This window comes from Aricia agestis, chromosome 7 (assembly GCF_905147365.1).
Source record: "Aricia agestis chromosome 7, ilAriAges1.1, whole genome shotgun sequence".
Classification (NCBI taxonomy): Eukaryota; Metazoa; Arthropoda; class Insecta; order Lepidoptera; family Lycaenidae; genus Aricia; species Aricia agestis.
This window is the reverse complement of record NC_056412.1, coordinates 14,568,814-14,590,250: the sequence shown is the minus strand read 5'-3', so window position 1 is coordinate 14,590,250 and position 21,437 is coordinate 14,568,814. Positions and strand designations below refer to the sequence as shown.

At 36.0% G+C, this 21,437-nt stretch overlaps 1 protein-coding gene across 1 annotated transcript in view; it reads left to right on the top strand.

The window, feature by feature from the left end:
• Positions 1–18,754, top strand: part of LOC121728978 (cyclic AMP response element-binding protein A) — a 130,823-nt gene extending 112,069 nt beyond the window's left edge. Inside the window, exons 3-7 of the mRNA XM_042117334.1 lie at positions 9,796–9,974; positions 15,095–15,236; positions 15,701–15,876; positions 16,625–16,768; positions 16,980–18,754. Of these exons, the coding sequence (XP_041973268.1) occupies positions 9,796–9,974; positions 15,095–15,236; positions 15,701–15,876; positions 16,625–16,768; positions 16,980–17,168 (830 nt within the window). The 3' untranslated portion in view covers positions 17,169–18,754. The remainder of the gene's footprint in view (positions 1–9,795; positions 9,975–15,094; positions 15,237–15,700; positions 15,877–16,624; positions 16,769–16,979) is intronic.
• Positions 18,755–21,437: the final 2,683 nt, after the last annotated feature.

The window sequence follows — 21,437 nt, the reverse complement described above, 5'->3', positions numbered from 1 at the left end:
TGGGAACGGCTGTTAGTCGGCGGTAAGTGTCAAACTGCATGCTTTAGTCGGCGATAAGTGTCAAACTGCACGTCTAAGTCGGCGGTAAGCCGGTGACTGTCAAATCAAGTGTCTAATAATAACTCCCACACCGGTTTCGGTGATTTTACATACCCATCCGACGCATGGATCATCTTACTTGTCAAGACAATCAGGTGATCAGCCTGCATTGTTCTAACCAAACTTGGATTGGACTGTTTCCAATGCGGGAATCGAACCCACGACCTCCTAATCAAGAGCGACGCTCTAAACCACTGGACAACGGAGGCGTTAAAGTGTCTAAGTAGAAAGTTTCCACCGCACGTCTGAGTCGGCGGTAACTGTCAAATTAAGTCGTCTAACTCGGTGGTAACTGTCAAATTAAGTCGTCTAACTCGGTGGTAACTGTCAAATCAAGTGTCTAAGTAGAAAGTGTCAACTGCATGTCTGAGTCGGCGGTAAGTGTCAAACCGCACGTCTTAGTCGGCGGTAAGTGTCAAACCGCACGTTAAAGTCGGCGGTAAATGTCAAACCGCACGTCTAAGTCGGCAGTAACTGTCAAATCGAGTTTCTAAGTAGAAGTGTAACGTTAAGTGGGCGATAAGTGTCAAATGAAGAGTCAGTCGATAGTAAGCGTCATGTAAAACTGGAGGCAGGCGTCACTTCCAAAATTAAGCGGTATCGAACTAAGGTTTAGAAATGTTATTACATTAAAATACATTCACAGTCTATAAAACGAGTATTACTCATCAATATTATCGTTTCGATCGTGTTTATCGCATATCTGTACGTGATTGCGTGACATAGCCCCCTACTCCAGCGTCACATCACCGACGCGAATGCCGTCACGTCCGACGAACGGCCAATCTGAGATTGCTGGGATACGCACGAGAATGTTTGAGAATGCGTTCTAGATTTGATGCGTAGAATAGTGCTTAAAATGCTTATAGGTACTTAATTTCAGAGAGCTGAGTCAAAATACTTTCGCCAGATTCGATAGCGAAGTTAGATGTCAAAAATCTGACATAACGCTAAGTATCATGGCGCTTGCTATGTGTTATAATAAATCCCATAATAATTATGATTTAATTATTCCTTTTTAATATGTCTCCTTCTCTCAGTCAATGTGTCTTTTACAATGTATAGTTTTCGCTGCGCAATATTTTTGGAACGTAGTTCCTTATCGCGCGTTGCGCCTTGGGCTAGACTGAAAAAGTTGTAACGACACTTTTTTATTAGTACCTACATGGTAGGGGCAGAGGGCGTTGATAGCATTCCTGAGCGTCAACTAGAATAACAATATATATTTTTTTGAGTGTACAATGTGTACATGATATATGTATAGAGGTTTTTTGAACATAAGAAATAACTTCGGTCCATTGGGGTGTCCCTTGACATCTCTCAAGTTTTTTTTTTTATTAAGAGGGAAAATGAGCAAAATTTTATTTGTCTTGAAGTGTTTTTAATTGTTAAATATGTGGATATTAAGAGACAACCTGTTTTTAATTACTGTGCAGTAAGAATGGTATAACTGTGTAACACGATACAGATTTAAGAGAATGGAATTTTAACATTTTGCGCTTGGTTTCGCACTATGAAAATTCACGTCAATTAATATAAGTGAGAATTTCTGATGTAAGTAGTTATACACACTAGGCCGAAGTTACGCGGCGTAAATTCCGCATGATTACGCCCGCAATGTATTTTAAATTACCGATGACACGCTATTCCGTCGCGTTCCGTCCGTATTTTGTATGCGTTTGTCATTGCGGACGTAATCATGCGGAATTTACGCCGCGTAACTTCGGCTTAGTGTGTTTAGACACTTATAGTAAATACCAAAAGGCTAAAAATGGCATATAAAAGCCAGTAATATTTTTAACAACACAATTAAATTTTCCAAGCGTGGGCGCCTTATAAAGTTGAATGAAGATGAACGTAATTCGCTTAGAAGGTTCAATGGAAAATATTACTGAAATATTAACAAAAGACAGTGTGGGAAGTATGCGGGAAAAAATAGTCTAAAAACCTACGCAACAAAATCTAATGAAAAATACTGTTCTTATTCTATTTCAACTTCAACAGGAACTTATTGATTGAGAAATTTATTTAAAATTATAAAATGCTACTTAAAACCAGGGCTCGGAACCGGTTTGAAAATACCGGTTTATTTCGGTTAAAAACCGGTAAATATATCGTTCTTTTATTTACCGGTTAAACAAGCGAAAGGTTTTTACGTAACCCAAATGGTAAAGGTTACCGGTTACTAACACACAAACGATTCTGAAAACCCAAATTAACCGGTTAATCCTTCGATCGCTGATTCTTGAAAATCTATTATTATCACTTATCGCGGCCCGCTTGGGCCACTTGGGAGTTGATAGGTTAATTTCGCAATTATTTTCACCTATCTTTTTTAATTTTAGAATGTTTTTTTTTTTTTTATTTTAATTTTTAATTTCAAAATAAATGTTAGATTTGACGTACAGCGATGACGGCTGGGACACAAAAACACGATAAGACGTCGTGTCGTACCACGACGCGGCGTCGTTTCACGATGCGACGTCGTGTCGTGGGATCCACGACGAGCATCGTGAAAAACTACGACGCGACATCGTAACGTGCCACGATATACGGCACGGCATCGTATCGTGTTTTTGTGTACCGGCCCGTACGCCGTAATTTAACGGCCGTAATAGGCCTCCGCTCGGCATTTTTAGGTAGCGCGCGCGGCTTCAAAACCGAGCACGTCACACTGATTATTTTTTTAAGGTATTAAATATTAATTTAAAAATTTAAAAAACTTATGGTGCATTCCGAACACTTCAAAGAATTTTCTCCCGTTGGATAACTTAAAGTTAATTTTTCAACAAATTGGACAAATGTTAACTAACGAAATTTTCTCGAACTTCCATCCTCATTGAAAAAAATATCAATGAAAGACATGTATTAACTAAAAAAAAAATTTCCGCCATTTGTTAACAAAAAAATTAATATAAACAAACGGACTATTTCGATGCTTTTAAAAATTTTATTTTTCTTAGCTTTATGCTCTTTAAAATAATATGATTTTTAGTTGAAGTTGAGTGAATTTAATTGTTTATAATCGTTTTTTTTTATATTTCTATTGTTTAAATTATTAATTATAAAAAAAAATCCTCTTAAAAATCATAATTGATCGTCCTCAATATGGTTAAAAAAAATTTATCAACAATTTCATTGTTTTTTAACTTAACAATTTGTTATAAATAAATTCTGAGCATTTTTATATTATTTTTCTGAAACTCCTAAAAATACAAAAACAGCGATGTACAACTAAGTGCAGAAAAATTTTAGTTTCAGAAAAATAATATAACAAAGTTCAGAATTTATTTATACTTTTTTATTTTTTATTAAAGGTTCACAAAACTAGCCTAACACTTAAAATTTAACAAAATATTTGCTTCTACTATACTTATCTTATATCTTTAAACGAGTAATTCTTGTATATATCTATATATCTATATAATTGGAATCTTGGAATCGGCTCCAACGATTTTCATGATAAATCGATATAGTTAGGAATCATTTTCAGAAAATGTCTTTTTATTCGTGTTTTATCGATAATCGATAAACTGAAAAATGTGACTCTTCCTGACATCTATTGGCGAATAATAATACTATTTTGTTAGCAGCTAATTTTTTTAACGACCAGCAGATGGCGTTATTAAGTAACACGAAGTCAATGAGTGTTTGCTATACCGAGCAAAGCTCGGTCATCCAGGTACTAAATTATAATATAACAATCGTGTAAGACCTTCTTGATGTGAACACAGCATGCTAATATAAAATAATATTAAAATACTTTACAAATTGTTAAGTTAATAAACAATAATTTTTTTTTGTTTTTGTAACCATTTACCATAGGACGGTCAATTATGATTTTAAGAGGATTTTTTTTTCTTAACTATTAATTTTAAGAATAGAAATATTAAAAAAACGATTGTAAACAATTAAATATTGTTATTAAGAAAAAATTTTGTTTCTAAAAATCATAATATTTTCAAAAGCATAAAGTTAAGAAAAAAAAATTAAAAGCATCGAAATAGTCCATTTGTTTATACATTTTTTATAAACAAATGGCGGATTTTTTTTAGTTAATACATGTCTTTCATTGATACAAAAACAATTATGTGATGATAACTGAAACAATTTTTTTTGACAATAATAAATATTACTTGGATTTATAATATATATTTTTGTTCAAGTTAAAAAAATATTATAAACAAAGTATGTATCATTTTTTTAAAACTTTTATAGCGTGATCTTGTTAAGTATAATTATATAATATTATGTTTAAGGGCTCCATGAAGTGAAAAAAATTTACGAAAATTATTATTTAAATATTTTTTTTTATGTACAATGAGGTTTACAAGTTCAAAAAAAAATCGTTAGTTAACAAATGTTAACTAACGATTTTTTTTAACGATATTTTTCAACAAATTAGACAAATGTTTAATTTGTTGAAAAATACTTTAAGTTAAACCAACGCAACGGGAGCAAATTCTTTAAAGTGTTCGGAATACACCATACGTTTTTTAAATTTTTAAATTAATATTTAGGTACAATATTTCGCGGTCCGAAATTCGACCTTTCGCGGTCCGCCTGTTGCCCACCGCTGACTTAGACTATAAAACAAATACACTTTTTAAGTCAAGTAAAAAAAAAACACTACATTTTTTAACTGATAAAATATTATGTTAAATACCTAATAGAAAACTAATTACCTATTAAAATCGGTATGATCATTTTATAAAAATCAAAATTGTCTGAAACGAGGTGGTTGCCGATAACAGGCATAAATCATAATATTCACCCTACAGCACACATACATACGACATAGTAATGTCCATGTCAATGTCCATTACTATTATCATTCTGATGAATATAATTTGCACATACTTTCCGACCTTAAAACAACGCTGAAACCCCCAAACTTGTATCTATAGGGAATCACTTCCGTCAGCACCTTCGCAACCACGGTATACCTTGATGCAAAATCTTACTTTTCGCTTGCGCTCGGGGTGGCAACATCGCGCGCGGCAAATTACCGGTTAATTTTCAATACCAAAACCGAAATTAAAGAAAAACCGGTATTCTGCGTTAACCGGTTTTTACCGGTAAAGTGCAACCTTTAACCGAATCGATTTCGGTTTGGGGTCAATGACCAAAACCGGTTTTGTTCTGCAACCGGTTTCCGAGCCCTGCTTAAAACTACTCAGGGTATTCAGCCAAGTTGTCTAATACTTTCGTCGTTTCAGTCGGACTCTTCGTGTCTTTTCGGTCTTTAGTCGGTATGGAGCTTAGACTTGTTGAGCATGTATGACATGCAGGGCCCTATTTATATATTTTTACGAGCATAGGCCCCTTTAATTTTGCCGCCCCTATGTACGAACTCTGTCGCCATAGGACGCTGCCGCGCATAGGGCATGGTCTATATACTGCCCATAAGCTTTGTCAACGCCTCCGTGGTCTAGTGGTTAGAGCGTCGCCCTCGACTCCGGAGGTCGTGGGTTCAAATCCCGCGTTGGAAACATGTTATTTCCAAGTTTGGTTAGGACAATGCAGGCCAATCACCTGATTGTCTGACAAGTAAGATGATCCATGCGTCGGATGGGCATGTAAAAAGTCGGTCCTGCGCCTGATCTCTCGCCAGTCGTGTCGGTCTTCCGTCCCACTGGGTTATGAGAATAAAGGAATAGAGAGTGCTCTTGTGTACTGCGCACACACTTGGGCACTATAAAAGTACTCCTGCGTACCTGGTCTGGTTTCAATGAAACCGGCCACCGTCACCGAAACCGGTGTGGGGAGTATTTTTATAAGCTTTGTCCACATTGTGCCTTTTTCTGTTCGTCAAGGGCATGCGTTATAACTTATAGCGCAGTCAACAGGGAACGTGAGGCATGCCCGCGACGCATGCCCTCTGATCGTATCCAAAACTTCAAAAATGACAATATTGGCGTGGCGTTCCTTGACGCATTCAATTATTGAATGCGCCAATATGAAAGTTGATGACGAAAATTGAAGATGAAAGTGCACAGTGTGGACATAGCTATTCATAAATCCAGAGCTGATGACATGTAGAAATACACATAATATAATAATATACATAGTAATTAGTATGTCGTGCACGGTGCAAGTCTGTCATTCACATAATTGTTGGTTTGCTATCACGTGTCGTGTGAAACTGTCGTATTGTATGCGCATACCATCAGATAGTCATACACCAAATAATGGCTAATAATGGTATATTAACAGGCGATAACGGACATGCCATGAGACAAGCCACGAACCTAGTCTCATGGCTTGGACTATTGCATGCTAACATACTAAAGTAAAGTTCTAAAACCAATTGACAAAATTACCTTAGTGTATCGCAGTTGAATAATATTTTTACTCTCAACTCATCGTTTGGACCGTAATATAACTCTCTTGTTCTTTCGTTTCAAAACCTCAAAGTTATGTAGAGTCGAGTATAGAGTCATTTCAAGAAAGTAGCAACATAGAATATAAAATCCTGTTTTTAATGATCTAATTCGCCTTAGAAAACATCACATCAGTTCCAATATTAGTGATAAGATAATTAGCAGAAATTAGATCGATTTATACCGGATGGGATACTCGATATCGCTTGATTAATTGTTTTTCCCGTTATAATGTACGCCCAATCGGAAGTGCTACTAAAAATAAAATTATCTTGAGTTTATGTATTTAATTGACGCTAAATTTTGAATGGCTAACGTCAAACAACCAATCCACAACACTAATAAAACGGCTAAAACCTTACCAAAAAAAAAAGGTATGCAATTGTCGCGAAACTTTTTATTTTTCATCAAAACGGGACAATTTTTGTGGTTTTCCGATTTCAAAATATTATGATGTTCTATCAATGGCATCGCCCGTGCCAAGAAACTTTTAAAGCTGTATCCTCAATCCTGTATTTTCTCACAGATTTTGTGTTTTAATTCGCTGTTGGAACTTGGGAATTCAATCAAAATAAACTAATTTAAATACAAAAAATAAGACTTAATAAAATTGGTAAAGCTGACAATACTTTATCTTTTATTCTTTTCTTTTCGCTAATGTCTAACTCTAGGGAAAGGCTTACTGATCGAATTGATAGACAGTCTTGTCCCAGATAATCTATTGAGCTGATAACAAAAGTAAATGGTATGATTAGACACGCTTTTGCCAGCTCCGAAGATCACGAATCACTATAGAAAGAATTATGTTAGTCTCTATACAAAAAACTAAATAGTGATTTATACTTTTATACCATTGTCGATTTTTTTGTCATAGAGTGAGATTAATAGAGATTATTTTCAAGAGATTAATTCGTGAATGGCTGCAAATTTAAAATATTTATCTGAGTACAGTTTCTTATGCTGTTTCTTACAGTCGCGTAACTTCCTCAAACATTTGGTTAGTTATGGTAAATCAATGAATACGAGAGTTTTGATTTCTGTACCCATCAATCCCCAAGCGGCAGCCGGCTGCGCATAACAATTGAAAATCTGTTGTTTCTGCGATACCCACGATGGAGGTGCTACAAGCAAGATGTCGCTGTAACTTCGCCAAAACGGTATTCGTTTATCGCACAGAAACCGTAATTTTGTCTTCCAATAAGGAGGAGGTTATATTTTACTTTTTTCATATTTGTTAGCGGACTATCCATCTTTGTTATTATACTATGTTGACGCGGACGAAGTGGCGGGCAACAGCTAGTCCATAATATAGATCGTCTCCTTGATTTGGCTTTTACAATTATACAAAAATGCTAACTTATAATAAACAAAAATCTATTTTTCGGCTTACCTTACTTTGGAAATTTGGTGTCGGCCAAAAGTACCGCATGGTTTCCGCACTTAACCTTTCCCAGTCACTTCCCAGAAGTTTGATGTTTTCTTCTCACGATGTACAGTCGTCGAATACTGAACTATGCCAAGTAATGCCATATACTTGACTGTACATGATACTTTGTTAACAACACAACTCAAGGAGTATGTAGCGAAATAAATATAAGAAAATACTTACTTTGTGATTTATGTAACCTTAGGTTATGCAGTGTAAAGGCAAGGATGATTATATGTCCTTTCCCGGGGCTCAAAGTATATCCGTGCCAAATTTCAGCAAAATTGGTTCAGCGGTTTGGGCGTGAAGTGGTAACAGACATACAGACAGACTGACAGATTGACAGACAGACACACTTTCGCATTTATAATATTAGTATGGATCTAATGTGAAAATTGTCCGACAAACATAAAAAAATATATTGGGGAGCGATGGAAGTGGCGGAGAGTTTGAACAGTACATATTAAGACAGATTGAAGTTTAAAATTTACACTTTTGCTACATGGCGTCAGCGCCATCCTTTCTTGATGCTTTTTAACCGACTTCCGAAAAAGGAGGAGCTTTCTCAATTCGACCTGCAATATATTATGTTCTTTTATGTTTTTAGCGGACACATTACTATCCCACAGATAATCCTTACCTTAGATATTACAAAAAAAAACTAAAAAGTAGGATCGCAATAAGTTTTTAAGCAATTTATAAAAGCAGTCGTGCACGAAAGTGTTAAGGAAAATCAAACGGTTTACATAACGGAAGGTGACGGAAGCGAGCGACCAAAATTCTTAGAAACGCTGTTGACTCTTCAACGCGACTCTCGAGACGTTGTAAATAGAAAAACCACACAAAAAGTTATGATTGAGTCTGAAAGGCTCCATTAAGAAATCATATTAGCATGTTTTCGCTACGTAAATAGCTGGAATCTGGATATAGAGGTACCACAGAGGTACACAATAGCCGTGGTAGAAAAATGAGCAGTCTTGGGATGAAAATTGTAATTGAACTAATAATTAGTGATTATAATTATTAATTTTATTTGCCCTCTAAACAGTAGACACTAGACAAACAACTAATTTTATGCTTAATTCCAAAACAAGTCAACCTTTTAACTAACAAACTTTTCTTTCTAAAATGTAATTTGCAACAAAAACGGCAGTGAAAGGAGTTTCATAATGTCTATGAACTCACTCGAATTTACTTTGTGTCTTATTTTTAATTGAATAAAGTACATTTTAGCTCGCCGATGATGTCGTTATTAATTGCCAGCAATTTGTATACCGGATTGATTCATTGAGAAATGTCAAGAACTTTGTGTCAGGCTGTAGTGATTGTCAATGATAGGTCATGTTTTTTCACACTGTTGCGTTATGCGTATCGCTTTAAGAATTTTTGTCGAATCACTTGTGATTACAACTGTACCTGTAACCCATAAAATATTTCTGTTGTAGAAGTTTTTTTTTTAAGTTTAGGTGTTCCCTAATAGAGCGGGAGTATGCAAAATATGAGGACCACATTCTGTGAATGGGGTTGACTTCAGAAAAGCATGCATTATGATTCTGAAATTTGCCAGAAGTCAACCGTATTGGTTGACTCCTGGCTCCTGGTTCCAAGTTTTCAGAATCGTTCAGGAACTGCTGATCAATGATCATGTCAAGTGAATAACCAGCACCTTCGTTGCGCACGTTCCTTATTGGGACCTCTAAGGGCCTTGTTACACTAGCACTGGTTTGACCGCGGCCTACACACGGCGGAATCGCGTGGTGTTCGGTAGGTGATTCCGCCTGCAAATTGCTAGTGCGATATACCCCTAGTACTCTATCTCTATCTACATAATTATTATCTATATATTCTATCTTTACCTATCTATAACGTGTGTATCTCTCGTTTCAGACATGGAGGACGAGTGCTACCCCGTAATCCCGGCGAGCGCGTGGCGGTCGCGGCGGTGCCTGTCACCGACCGTCAAGTCGGAGCCGAAGTCGGAGCCCGACTCCCCCGCGTCCTCCTGCCCCCCGTCACCCGCGCCCACCACTCCCGTCACACACGTCGACTACGTCATCGACCACACGGTGAGTGAGATATGTACATCTAGAAAAATGAAAATTTTTGGAGGTACATCACAAATTAATCAGCGTGTACGGGGTGCTCTGTTCCCAATTCCCATTCTTTTCGTAGATCGTCCTGAGATGTTGTATTTTTTGGTTCTTATAAACTAGGGTCTAGGAATATGTAAATAAAATGTCATTTTTTGAAGCACACGAATTACTGGCCACGGCACACCATTTGCGGAACACAGGTCCAGGCTAGACTTTTTATAGTTTGGACGCGGGTAACATGCATGCATGGTAAATGCTCGTCGAACTTGTGTTGTACACACAACTCACACAAAGTTTTTTTTTGTTATTAAGGGTTATTTTAATACTCAGCACTCAGGTTCAAAAGTTTTTTTCTGTAATTCCTTTGCTCGTACATTTGATATAATATCTAAAGATATTGGGTTAAGATCTTTGATTAGTGATAACCTGCAGTCTAACGTGAAGTTTTAACTCTATAAGTATAGTTTGTTCCAAAGCGCAAAACTTTATTGCAAAACTAAATTGGTATCCGAAGTGGGCAGACTTCTCATACAGCAAAGTTAATAAATGTTACGAACCTTCTATAATTAAATTATGTCCGACTTACCACCGAAGCAAATTGATATTGTTCGAACGAAGCGTCCTGTTATTCAATTATTATTTATTGCCTTCTGATATATTGGCTGTATGCTGTTAGCTCCTTTGCTTTATTAATATATCATTTAAAAAATAAGAATTTTAAATATGGAATCCATCATGGCGACGACCATTACGCGAGCTAACTCCGCGAAGACGTTTATCAGAGTTTTTATTAGTGTAATCAACGTCAATTCAAACACCATACATGACTCGGCTAAATAAAAGGTCATTACAGTTCAAGTATTTACTTGCACACTTTCACCAATAGGCTACTTGACCTACTTTTTTTCTTCATGCTAATCGCTTTTTAATCATTCATTTTCCCAAAAAAAAATTTAATATTTTAATATTTTACACAGTAGAAACCCATAAAAATGTTGATTGATGCCTTATAAATGGCGCCGAAAACACTGTCCGCCATAGTGTGACTTCATACGTTTTGTATTTTAAACTCTTTTTATTGAACATTATTTTATGTGCTAAATGTACGAGTCTAAAAGTGCCCAAAAATTATAAAAGAATTAAATAAATTAGAAATCATTTGTAATGTTGAAAACTTTTGGAGAAAAGTTTTGGCCATTTCATTTCCCGTCTACAATAAATGGAGATAATATAATAAAACTGATGTTTTATTTGAATTATTCAAGAAAATATATTGTACAAATCTTTCTAGGCTTATTCTTATTACGAGTTTGATGACGTCACATCCAAATTGGAAGTACCGCAAAAGCGTTTTCGTCAGTATAAATCCTTTTTTCATAAAATTATATTTTCAAATCGACTTTATTTATACAATACAATCATAAGCTTTTATTTGATGATAAGGGTCAAATACGGTTTCCTAGGCCAAGTTCTACTAGAAATATGCATTTGTTCAATGAAATTGAATATAGGTCAAGTAGCCTATTATTTTTACATTCACAATTTTCATCGAAAATATAGTGTTGTATGTTTAAAAATATATGTTATTGGCTACAAAAAAATGGTCACCAGCTGTTTGGTAGCTGGAACTCGCATACATATTACACACCTCAATAATTAAAAAGAAGTACTTATAGACCTGATTTAATACATTGGCTGTCAGGTAACGGAATTTTAAAAGGTAATCGCGGTTTGATGATATGAGTAATGCTACTAACACCTAATAATTACTATGCGTGACGGCACATTATTTATCACCGTGAAATTTATTAAAGTGGCTATGATAAGTAGGTATCTGAAATCATAATTATTATTATGATTAGTACCGTTAATTTACGCTGCCACCCAATTATCGTTTCAATACCAACGATAGATGGCGCTCTGTAAGTTTTAATCTGAAGGTAAAACAGTCACTAATGCCCTGCCCCTATACAGTATTTATTTTTATTTATTTTATTTTATTTTATTGGGAAAACTTACAGCACATAATTATAATGGTAATGATACAAATTATATAACGATATGCCAATAACAAGTTTTCGCTGGTAAGAAATAAATTTAAGCTAAAATTAACATTTCAAACATAAAGTCCTGACGAGATACAAATCACTTACTTACTTAATAAGTACTTACATGAATTGAGGTAATCTAAAATCAATTAAAATGTAAATTACTATTTAAGCAAACTACCAAATTTGTTAAATTTTATATAACACGAAATGGTTGAGAGATTAAAAATTGTTAGCTAATGAAGCAAATAGTACTCAATATAAAAATAATTATACATAATTAAACATAATTAAACACACAGCAGATGGTACGATCCTTTAGTATTTTACTTTTACGATAAAAAAAATCAATAAAAGTAATTCAATACACAAATTTTATTTATTTTAATTAAAGAACGTATCAGTCATAAGCTTTCTAATTTTATTTGGTTTTAGGGAGAACATGTCTTCAAGTGGATGGGCAATTAAAAATCTGTTAAAATGTGAACTAGACCTAAGTATAAAAGAATTTTTACGGTAGTATGTGTTGTAAGGTGTAACATAAAGGGGCATAAAATGACGAGCGTTTCTACGGGGAATATTAATATTAAATCTATTAAGTAAATCTGGGGAATCTATTTTATTATTTAGAACTTTACATAAATAAGTCAGGTCAGCTATATGTCTCCGGTGGTACAAGGGGAGAAAATGAAACTTTTTGCACCTGGCATCATAATCATTTAGAAAATGGTTGCACTTAAATTGAATAAATCTGAGAAACCGTTTTTGTATGGACTCAATTCTATCGATATATATGTTGTAAGCAGGGTTCCACAACTCCGAACAATACTCTAAAATACTACGAACATACGCACAATATAGTATTTTTACTACTTTGACAGATTGAAAATTTTTACACGACCTTATGACAAATCCCAGGGCTTTTGAGGCTTTTTTAATAATATAGTCGATGTGCTCATCAAAGATCAATTTTGAGTCTACAATAACTCCAAGATCCCTTATGGATTTCTTGATATCGAGGACCTTGTTCTTAAGTTCATAATTATATTTAATTAAATTTAGTTTACGACTAAAGTTGACGACAAAGCATTTAGATACATTAAGATCCAACTTATTAAGTACACAGTAGTCACTAAATCTATTTAAGTCCTCTTGTAAAAGGTGACAATCATTAAGCGAAGCTATATTTTTCAATATTTTTGTGTCATCGGCGTACAAAAAGAAATAAGAATGACGAAAACAGGAGGAAATATCATTGACGAATATAGCAAAAAGTAAAGGTCCTAACAGGGAGCCTTGAGGAACACCAGAAGGTACGAATATCCACCTAGAAATGAACCCGTTAATAGCAACGGCTTGGGACCTATTACAAATATACGATGAGAACCATCGAAGAAGGTTTCCGTGTATACCCGCATAAGCCAACTTTTTGAGCAGGATACAATGATCAATACGATCGAAGGCTTTGCTAAAGTCGGTGAATATCAAATCCACCTGAACCCCTGAGTCCATGCCCGAGCTGACATGGTCGTAAGTTAGAAGAAGATTAGAGGTTGTTGAGCGCCCTTTTAGAAACCCATGCTGCTCTTGTATAAACCAGCCTTTAAGAGCAGAAAAAACTTGTTTATGCACAATACTTTCAAAGAGTTTAGCGAAAATACAAAGTTTTGAAATCGGCCTGTAGTTCTGGATATTTCCCTTGTCTCCTCCCTTATGAACAGGTGTTATAAACGCTGTCTTCCAAAAACTCGGCACATATCCTTCCTTTAATGATCTCGAAAAAAGTATGGCGAGGGGGATAGCCAAACTAGAGGCGCACTCAACAATTAGTAGAGGTGGAATATCATCTGGCCCAGCACCTTTATGTAAGTCAACCGACTTTAGCAGCCTTAATAATTCGTCATGATCTATCCTTACGTCCCCTACGGAGCTGTGATGCAAAGTGTGCTCTTCGGTATGTGAGCCACTAGGCGTGGTATGAGAATCCAGAAAGTTTGCGTGAAAGTAAGTTGCAAACAAGTTGCAAATTTTTTCGCCGTCATTTGCTACTTGCCCTTCGTAGCGCATCGTAGAAGGAAACATGGACGGGGTTTTGCGGTTGCCCTTAATAAAATTCCAGAAGAGTTTGGGATTACTGACTAAAGAGTTCTCCATGTTACGTATATAAGAATCATAGCACGCGCGTTCCAATGATTTTGCTCTGCTCCTAAGTAGAGAGAATGTAATGTAGTCACTGTGATTCCCATATAGTTTAAATTTACGGTGGTATTTGCGTTTCTCTCTTAAGACTTTCTTAAGAGCCGAATCATACCACGGTGGATAACTGTTCGGAGAGATAATTTTATGTGGTATATATGTGTTCCGGAGGTCATAAATAACATCATAAAAATACTTTACAGCATCATTCAAACTCTTAACACTGAGGCATTCATACCAGTCCACTTTATTTAAGGAAGAGCAAATTAGGTCAAACTTACCACGATTGTAAAAATATTTTACACGGGTTTTTGATTCCAGATTACTTTCCAAACCCTGTGTAAGCTCAATACATAAAGACCGGTGGTGCGGCAAGTCATCTGGGACCAATGGGTCCTCGCAAGCAGTAACAGTCAGTTCACAATTAGTGAAAACTAAATCCAAGAGTCACAATTAGTGAAAACTAAATCCAAGTGAAGGAAGAACTGCATGCGTCACACTTCATTGTAAAAATAGAAAATAATAATTTACAATCTAGACAAAAATGTTGAGGACCTCTGACTTTTAAAGTCACAACAGGTTTTACGTCTTGTCTTGACCGATGCCGAATGCGAACTGGTAATGGTACTAAGCATGTACTAAGTATATATCTTTATTGAACATGAACTTCATAGCTTATTGTCACAATTTTTACGTTTGAATTTTTTTAAAGTCAATTAAAAAATTATAAATGTCAAAATTTTGATTTTCAGCAAAGAAGTTCATGTTCATCAAAGTTACTTATTAAGGGCTGATGAAAGTCATCAGACGTTTTTACTTTTTTTCTAATCATCCGTATATTTTTTCCAGACCGGTACAATTCACATGCCACAGGAAGTGCTACAGAAAGTCGGCGCTGCGGGCGTACAGCAGTTAGTGTTGAGCACAGCACCGCGCATCGCCAACTCGCTAAACAACAAACTCTCTATAAAAGTCACATCGTCCGGCTCAGGTGAGACTGTCACTCTCTTTCTCTATCACTATTTTTCTCTTTCTGTGATTCTAATAAAAACTTACCTACCACAATCAAACTACCCTGTTGTGCCGAAAGGCGTAAAGTTTATTGCTTTGGAAACGCTCTGTGCGTCCTCTACACTCTGCAGGGTGTAACAAAACTGAAAACATTAATAAGTTTAATAAGTTAAGTAATATTTAGGACGTGTATAAGTCCCATATAATGTACACTGTAAAAGAAAGAGTAGGTAACTATATTTTTTAATGTTTTGTATAGGCTAGTTCAAGACGCTGACGGCTGAGGCGCTCGTCCATCACAAAAAATACTCTTTTACCGCCTCTACTTTTACTGTTAACTCTATATCGGAGACTCATACACACCCTAAAATATTATGATCACTTTATTATGTTTCACCTTGTTTCTATGGTCTATAATGCGACTAATTAACACACGACCACCAGGCTTCAACCTGCCGCCGACGCCGCCGTCGTCCCTCTCCTCGTCGGACAGCGAAGGCGCACTATCACCATCGCACGACGCGCCGCCCGCCGCCGCGCCACCCGCGCGCCGCTCGCACCTCTACGTGTCGCACCACTCGCGACAACCGATCAACACGCCGCTCATTAGCACGCAGCCGGTGAGTGGATGTATCGGTTCTATAATCTATATCGGATCTGAGGGCTCAAAACGGCTGCGTTCGTATTTTGAAACATCATGTTTTGAAATTCAAATCTAAAAGATTACACAGGGTGCAATTAAACCTCCCTGCCAAATTTTTTCCAGGGCTTAGGTATCACTAGGAGAGTCTATTTAACAAAAAAGTTGGGTGTTATTTTTTTTTCAATGACATATTTTATCCTATTTAGAATCGTTGCAGAATGGTCACTCGCGGCGCGGGGGAATGAGAGGGGGTAACGCGGGGGGAGGCGCGGGGTCACATCACGCGCGGGCGATGCATCGCGTCGTGTCCATTAATTGTAGTGTTTTTTAGGATAACTTTCGGAAGCTATTTCTCAACATTTTAGTACTGAGTGATTAGAAAAGAAAAAATACGTGTATTTTTATTTTTAACAAGGATCAATATATAAAAATTTGGCAGGAAGGTTTAATTGCACCCTGCATTAAAAAATGCTTCATAATATTGTTACTATAGAGACCGGCCATTTTAGACTTGTTTATTACCCAAGACGCAACTCACACTCCACTCATATTATTTAAAAATTATATAAGCGCCATCTAGTTTAACCAACGATCAATATCAACTCGTTCGATAAAACAGATCTTGATTTAGTATCAACTATCAATAGAAAAAATAATATTATGTTATATGTATGTATCATATTCGTTTGTTAAAAAGTATTAATATTTTTTTTATAAAATTCCAGAAAGGCTCAACGGGTACACTAGTGCTCACGGAGGAGGAGAAACGCACACTGCTAGCTGAGGGCTACCCCGTGCCCACGCGCCTGCCGCTCACTAAAGCTGAGGAGAAATCGCTCAAGAAGATCAGGAGGAAAATTAAAAATAAGGTATATTATCTTGTCTGACATCAGAAATAAAATACAATAAATGAATGCATGGTAGTGGTCAAACAATACCACGAAAACAAGCCAATTACTTTTACGACTTAACATTATTATGTGCGCTATCAAATGCTATGTAATATTATATGCACGTTAACAATTTTTTTAGTAATTAAACTAAGACATAACTTTTAAATGAATCATTTTATCATTTCAGATATCGGCCCAAGAGAGCAGACGCAAGAAGAAGGAATACATGGACCAATTAGAAAGAAAAGTAGAAATTCTAGTTTCGGAGAACTCCGACTATAGGAAGAAGGTGGAATCTTTAGAGCAGAAAAATGCCAATCTCATGAGCCAGTTGGCAGCTCTGCAGGCCCTCGTATCGAGGGGGGTTAGGAAGTGACGTCATAACACACACAATGACGTCACGCTATGCACAGGGACTTAATCTGTTTTATTTTGACCGCCATAGGTTAGCCCGACCAGGAAGATGGAAGCCTTAGCTCAATTTTTATTGTGGCAACGCTACAAAGGATATGATTGGTTTAATCTCGAAGAATTGACGTTAGTGACGGTTCTAGTTCGTGAGTCTTCCGCAAGATGGCGTGGTTTTCTGTATTCCTGGTCAGGCTAAATATATGACGTCACATTCGAGACGGTGCAAGAATCTGATTTCCAGAAGTTTCTATCTCTGTATATAAAGTGTACGAGGGAGATAAAAATTTTGGAGCGTCAGAATTTTGCAGCGCAGACACTGCATTTGATCACAAAATCGCAAACGCATAAATTTTCAAAATACTTTGAATACCGAATTTATGTTCGAGCTCCTCTATAGAACAGTATTATTTCTATGGCATTTGTGATCAAAATGCTACAACTTAAGGCTGTGAGAAATGGCAGAAATTGTTCTCACAGTATAGGCGAAACTTCTTACTTGGGAGTCTGATTTTGAGATAGTTATGTTAGGACTAGGGACGCCACGGTTCGCGTATCTTGTACGACAACGATGTCCGTGTATAGCGATGTATATTTTGGATGTAATTTACATGTTACAAAATGACTGTAATTTCAATGATTGCTCATTGTTTCGTAGTTATTGTGGTGGTGCTGGCGCGGCGGCCGTCCGAGTGCCACATTAGATATTTATTTGCGCGGGGTCAGCTTCGGGACGCGCTAGAAATCTCGAATTTAAGGCCCCAAGGCACGTATTTTAAGTCTTTGATGCGTGTTTTTGTCATGCAGGTAGGTTAAGGCATTATAATTGTTACCGAAATCGTAATTTATCGATGTTTACGGCGAGTCGCTTTACTCCTCTTCTCCTGCTGATTGTTATTTTACTCTATATATTTATTGAATGTTATTAAACTACTCGTGATTCCGAGTATTTTAAGGTCGAGACGGCACTATCTGCTCAAAATATCCGTATTCCTTCCTGCTCGTAAGTCTGTGAATTTGGTCATAATATAGCTCGAGAATTATTTATTTGAGCAGATAGCCAAGTCCTACCATTAACCAATATGCAGCGAGCGATATTCCTCAAAAACATTTCTTATCGAGTGTTCAAAAAAATAAAGAACAACTGTTTCTATTCATATCCCTCTTATCACTGTATTTTATCTTTACTATATTCTATTCAGTCGATATTGAATTCTGGCCTCGTCTATTTAACTATCGCTCGCTGATATTGCGTAATTATGAAAAATAGAGTCCAAAAGAAAGAGGATTGAAACGCGGTGCGGTAGACGGCACAGTTCGTTTGCGTGCGTGGCGCTGCGTGTACGTAAACGCGTACGCACTGCGGACGTGCTTGCGTACAAATATGTCCTGACGCACATATAGAAAGTTCAAATAATTATCTTCTATCTCGGGCCTCGCCGCGCACGCACACGAGTTGACGCCGAGTATCAGGAATTATTAGCATAATAAATACTACGTAAGGCGTCGCCTTATTATATTTTTGAATTCCATGAATTTGCATTTATAGCGAAATGTGTATCGTCCTAGATTTATCATAAGGTAACTAGATATATGCAACGGACCTAAATGAAGACGGATTCGTTAATGTTTTCGGTAATGTCTAGTCTCTTAGAGAGGTCTCGTTGTCGAGACGGCTTCGACTCTATGCTCTAATCAAGTACAAAACCGGCGGAGTGGAGGCCACGTCGCCCGTTAATATAGAATCTCGCGGAGTCGCGCGCCCGGACTCGCTCCGGTCTTGCCAGCCTCGGCGACTCCCCACGTTTAGGGAAAAACTAACATTCTTCTAACATTCCATTGCTAGTTTTACGGAGCGACTTAAAGTGAGTGAAGTACTTATCTTCTAGCACTGTACAAATCCTCTAATTTTTAAAAGTATATTATGAAAAAGTTTTATCGCGTATCGATATTTATATCTATCGGCGGATACTTCGGTATGTTCGTGTGCAATTATCGTTCTTTTACATTCGTAGTTCTTCCTAATTAGGTGTAAGGTAAATTTCTATTTATATCGCGCTGAAATATAATATATACCCGCGGGGGATCTACGAAAGAATTTATTGAGATATATTTTAAGATATTTTTTCTAATAAAATTTTAGAAATATATATACATAGTACTGTTTACGTGTCTCTGTCGCTATAGTTAGGTAGGTAATACGTTATATGCGGTAGTATATGCTATGTACTATGTAGTAGTGTATGCTACTGGCTGTCGTCACCGGTACAGTGTGAAACTACTTATCGAGAGAGTATTTAACGTTTAGATGATATATTTAATTCCTACAAGGCATTTACCGTCTACGAGAGTGATTATATTGAAAACGACTTATATAAATTTACTAAAATAGTTAATTGTAGTATGTAACAGAGGGGCTGCCAGTCTCCCCTTTATTTTAGACAATTCTCTAATCGATTGTTAATCATTTAGATGTTCGAATGTAGAACGAATTTATTTATTGCCTTTTAAATGTTTTTTTAATTTAAAATCTGGCTACCATCATGAAAATGCCAAACATATTTAGTTGTTCACCGTACACTGGTTGACAAACTATAATTGTCTCCGAGACTAACATTACATTACTGTAAAAATTGCAATGTATAAAAATCATTAAATCTTTATATTTTTAACGTATTGGGAAACAAGTCTCCTCAAATGTTTTTTTTTTTTCTTTAAAGAATTTTCTATTTTAACATGGCTCTAAATCAAGGCCTACACGTTTTTATTACGATTTAATACTGCTTAGAATTAGTTAATTAAAAAATATATTATAGAGGATGTCATTTTGCACATATTTACACCTAATTCATTTATTATCTATATAATCAATTTTAATTTAAAAGCTACATTTTATTTCCTATGACTATTTATATTACAGTAATTAAGTATAAAAATATTTAATAACCTTAATAAAATCTTGTTTACTTGATTACAATCATAAAAAATTACGTGTAACATTTCAATCATCCTCATAATATTATTTTGTTCATATTATAATTATTGTGACGTCATAATTTGCGTTTTCAAAAGTACTTATACAATATTATTTACCTATTACTTAAAAAATGTATGTGTTTGTTAGTCTCGGTGGGAAGAGCGACACTGTATTGTTATGTAATGATGTGAATTGTGTATTATTTAATTGATAGTTTTGTTGGAACTATGCTGTTACCCGAGTCTTGTTGAATTGTTATACACCAATGACATTGCTGATTGACTGTCTGTCTGTCAACCCAGAGCTAATAAAGCGTCAGACGTATATCGATTGTTTTGTTTTGAACCAGACTTCTCCTCCTCCCATATCCTGTTTCCATAGAAAATTGTATATGGATACAGTTTTATATTGTGTAATGCGGGCATGTGAATAATGTATTACATAGAATAAATCTGCCGAGGGTAGGTGTAGAAAAAACGTCAATATTTATGGAGCGTCGTTCAGTATTCAAAAAAAATATGAACCAACGCTAGATGGCGATAGTGCATAAAAATAAAATATGGTTAATTCTAAACACCTTTTAAAATATGGGTACTATAGTAAAATATTATAGAAAAAATGCCACAAGAATTCTGAGTAAAAGGCAGTGCTAGCTAACATATTTATTAAAAATTAATCCTAACAATTCTTTACATTTACAAGGACAATGTAAAAGTAGAAATGTATAAATACTTAGTAACTTTAGACTAGATGCTAAATTTCAGAGTTCGTCAGTCTTAAAAATATGCGAAAAACAATCGTTTTGGCGCCAGACACAGTGCATATAATTCTTTCTTATCTTTTTAGGGTTTCGTGCTTGTCGATGCCTTATGAGATCACTAATAAATATTTTTTTAAAAAGAGCAAAGATTTCATTGTTTTATTTATAATACGCCTCTAGAGCCGGGTCCAGACGAGTGTAACGTGTAATGTAAGATTACGTGTAATTTAGCGTCAACAGTGTGGACGGCACACAAACTCAAAGCGAATTGTTCAAACGAGCGCTCGCGCGAAAACCGACAGCCGATGGATAAACCCCGAGCGTTACATGTAATGCTCGTAGTGCCGTCCACACGTAGAATTCGTGTTACATTACACGGTTAATTACATTACACGTTACACTCGTCTGGACCCGGTTTTATACGTCGACGCTGCGAACGCGAAACAGCGGTGAACCGATTTACTGTCTCACTCGCCACACGACAATGGCTTATGTTGCAT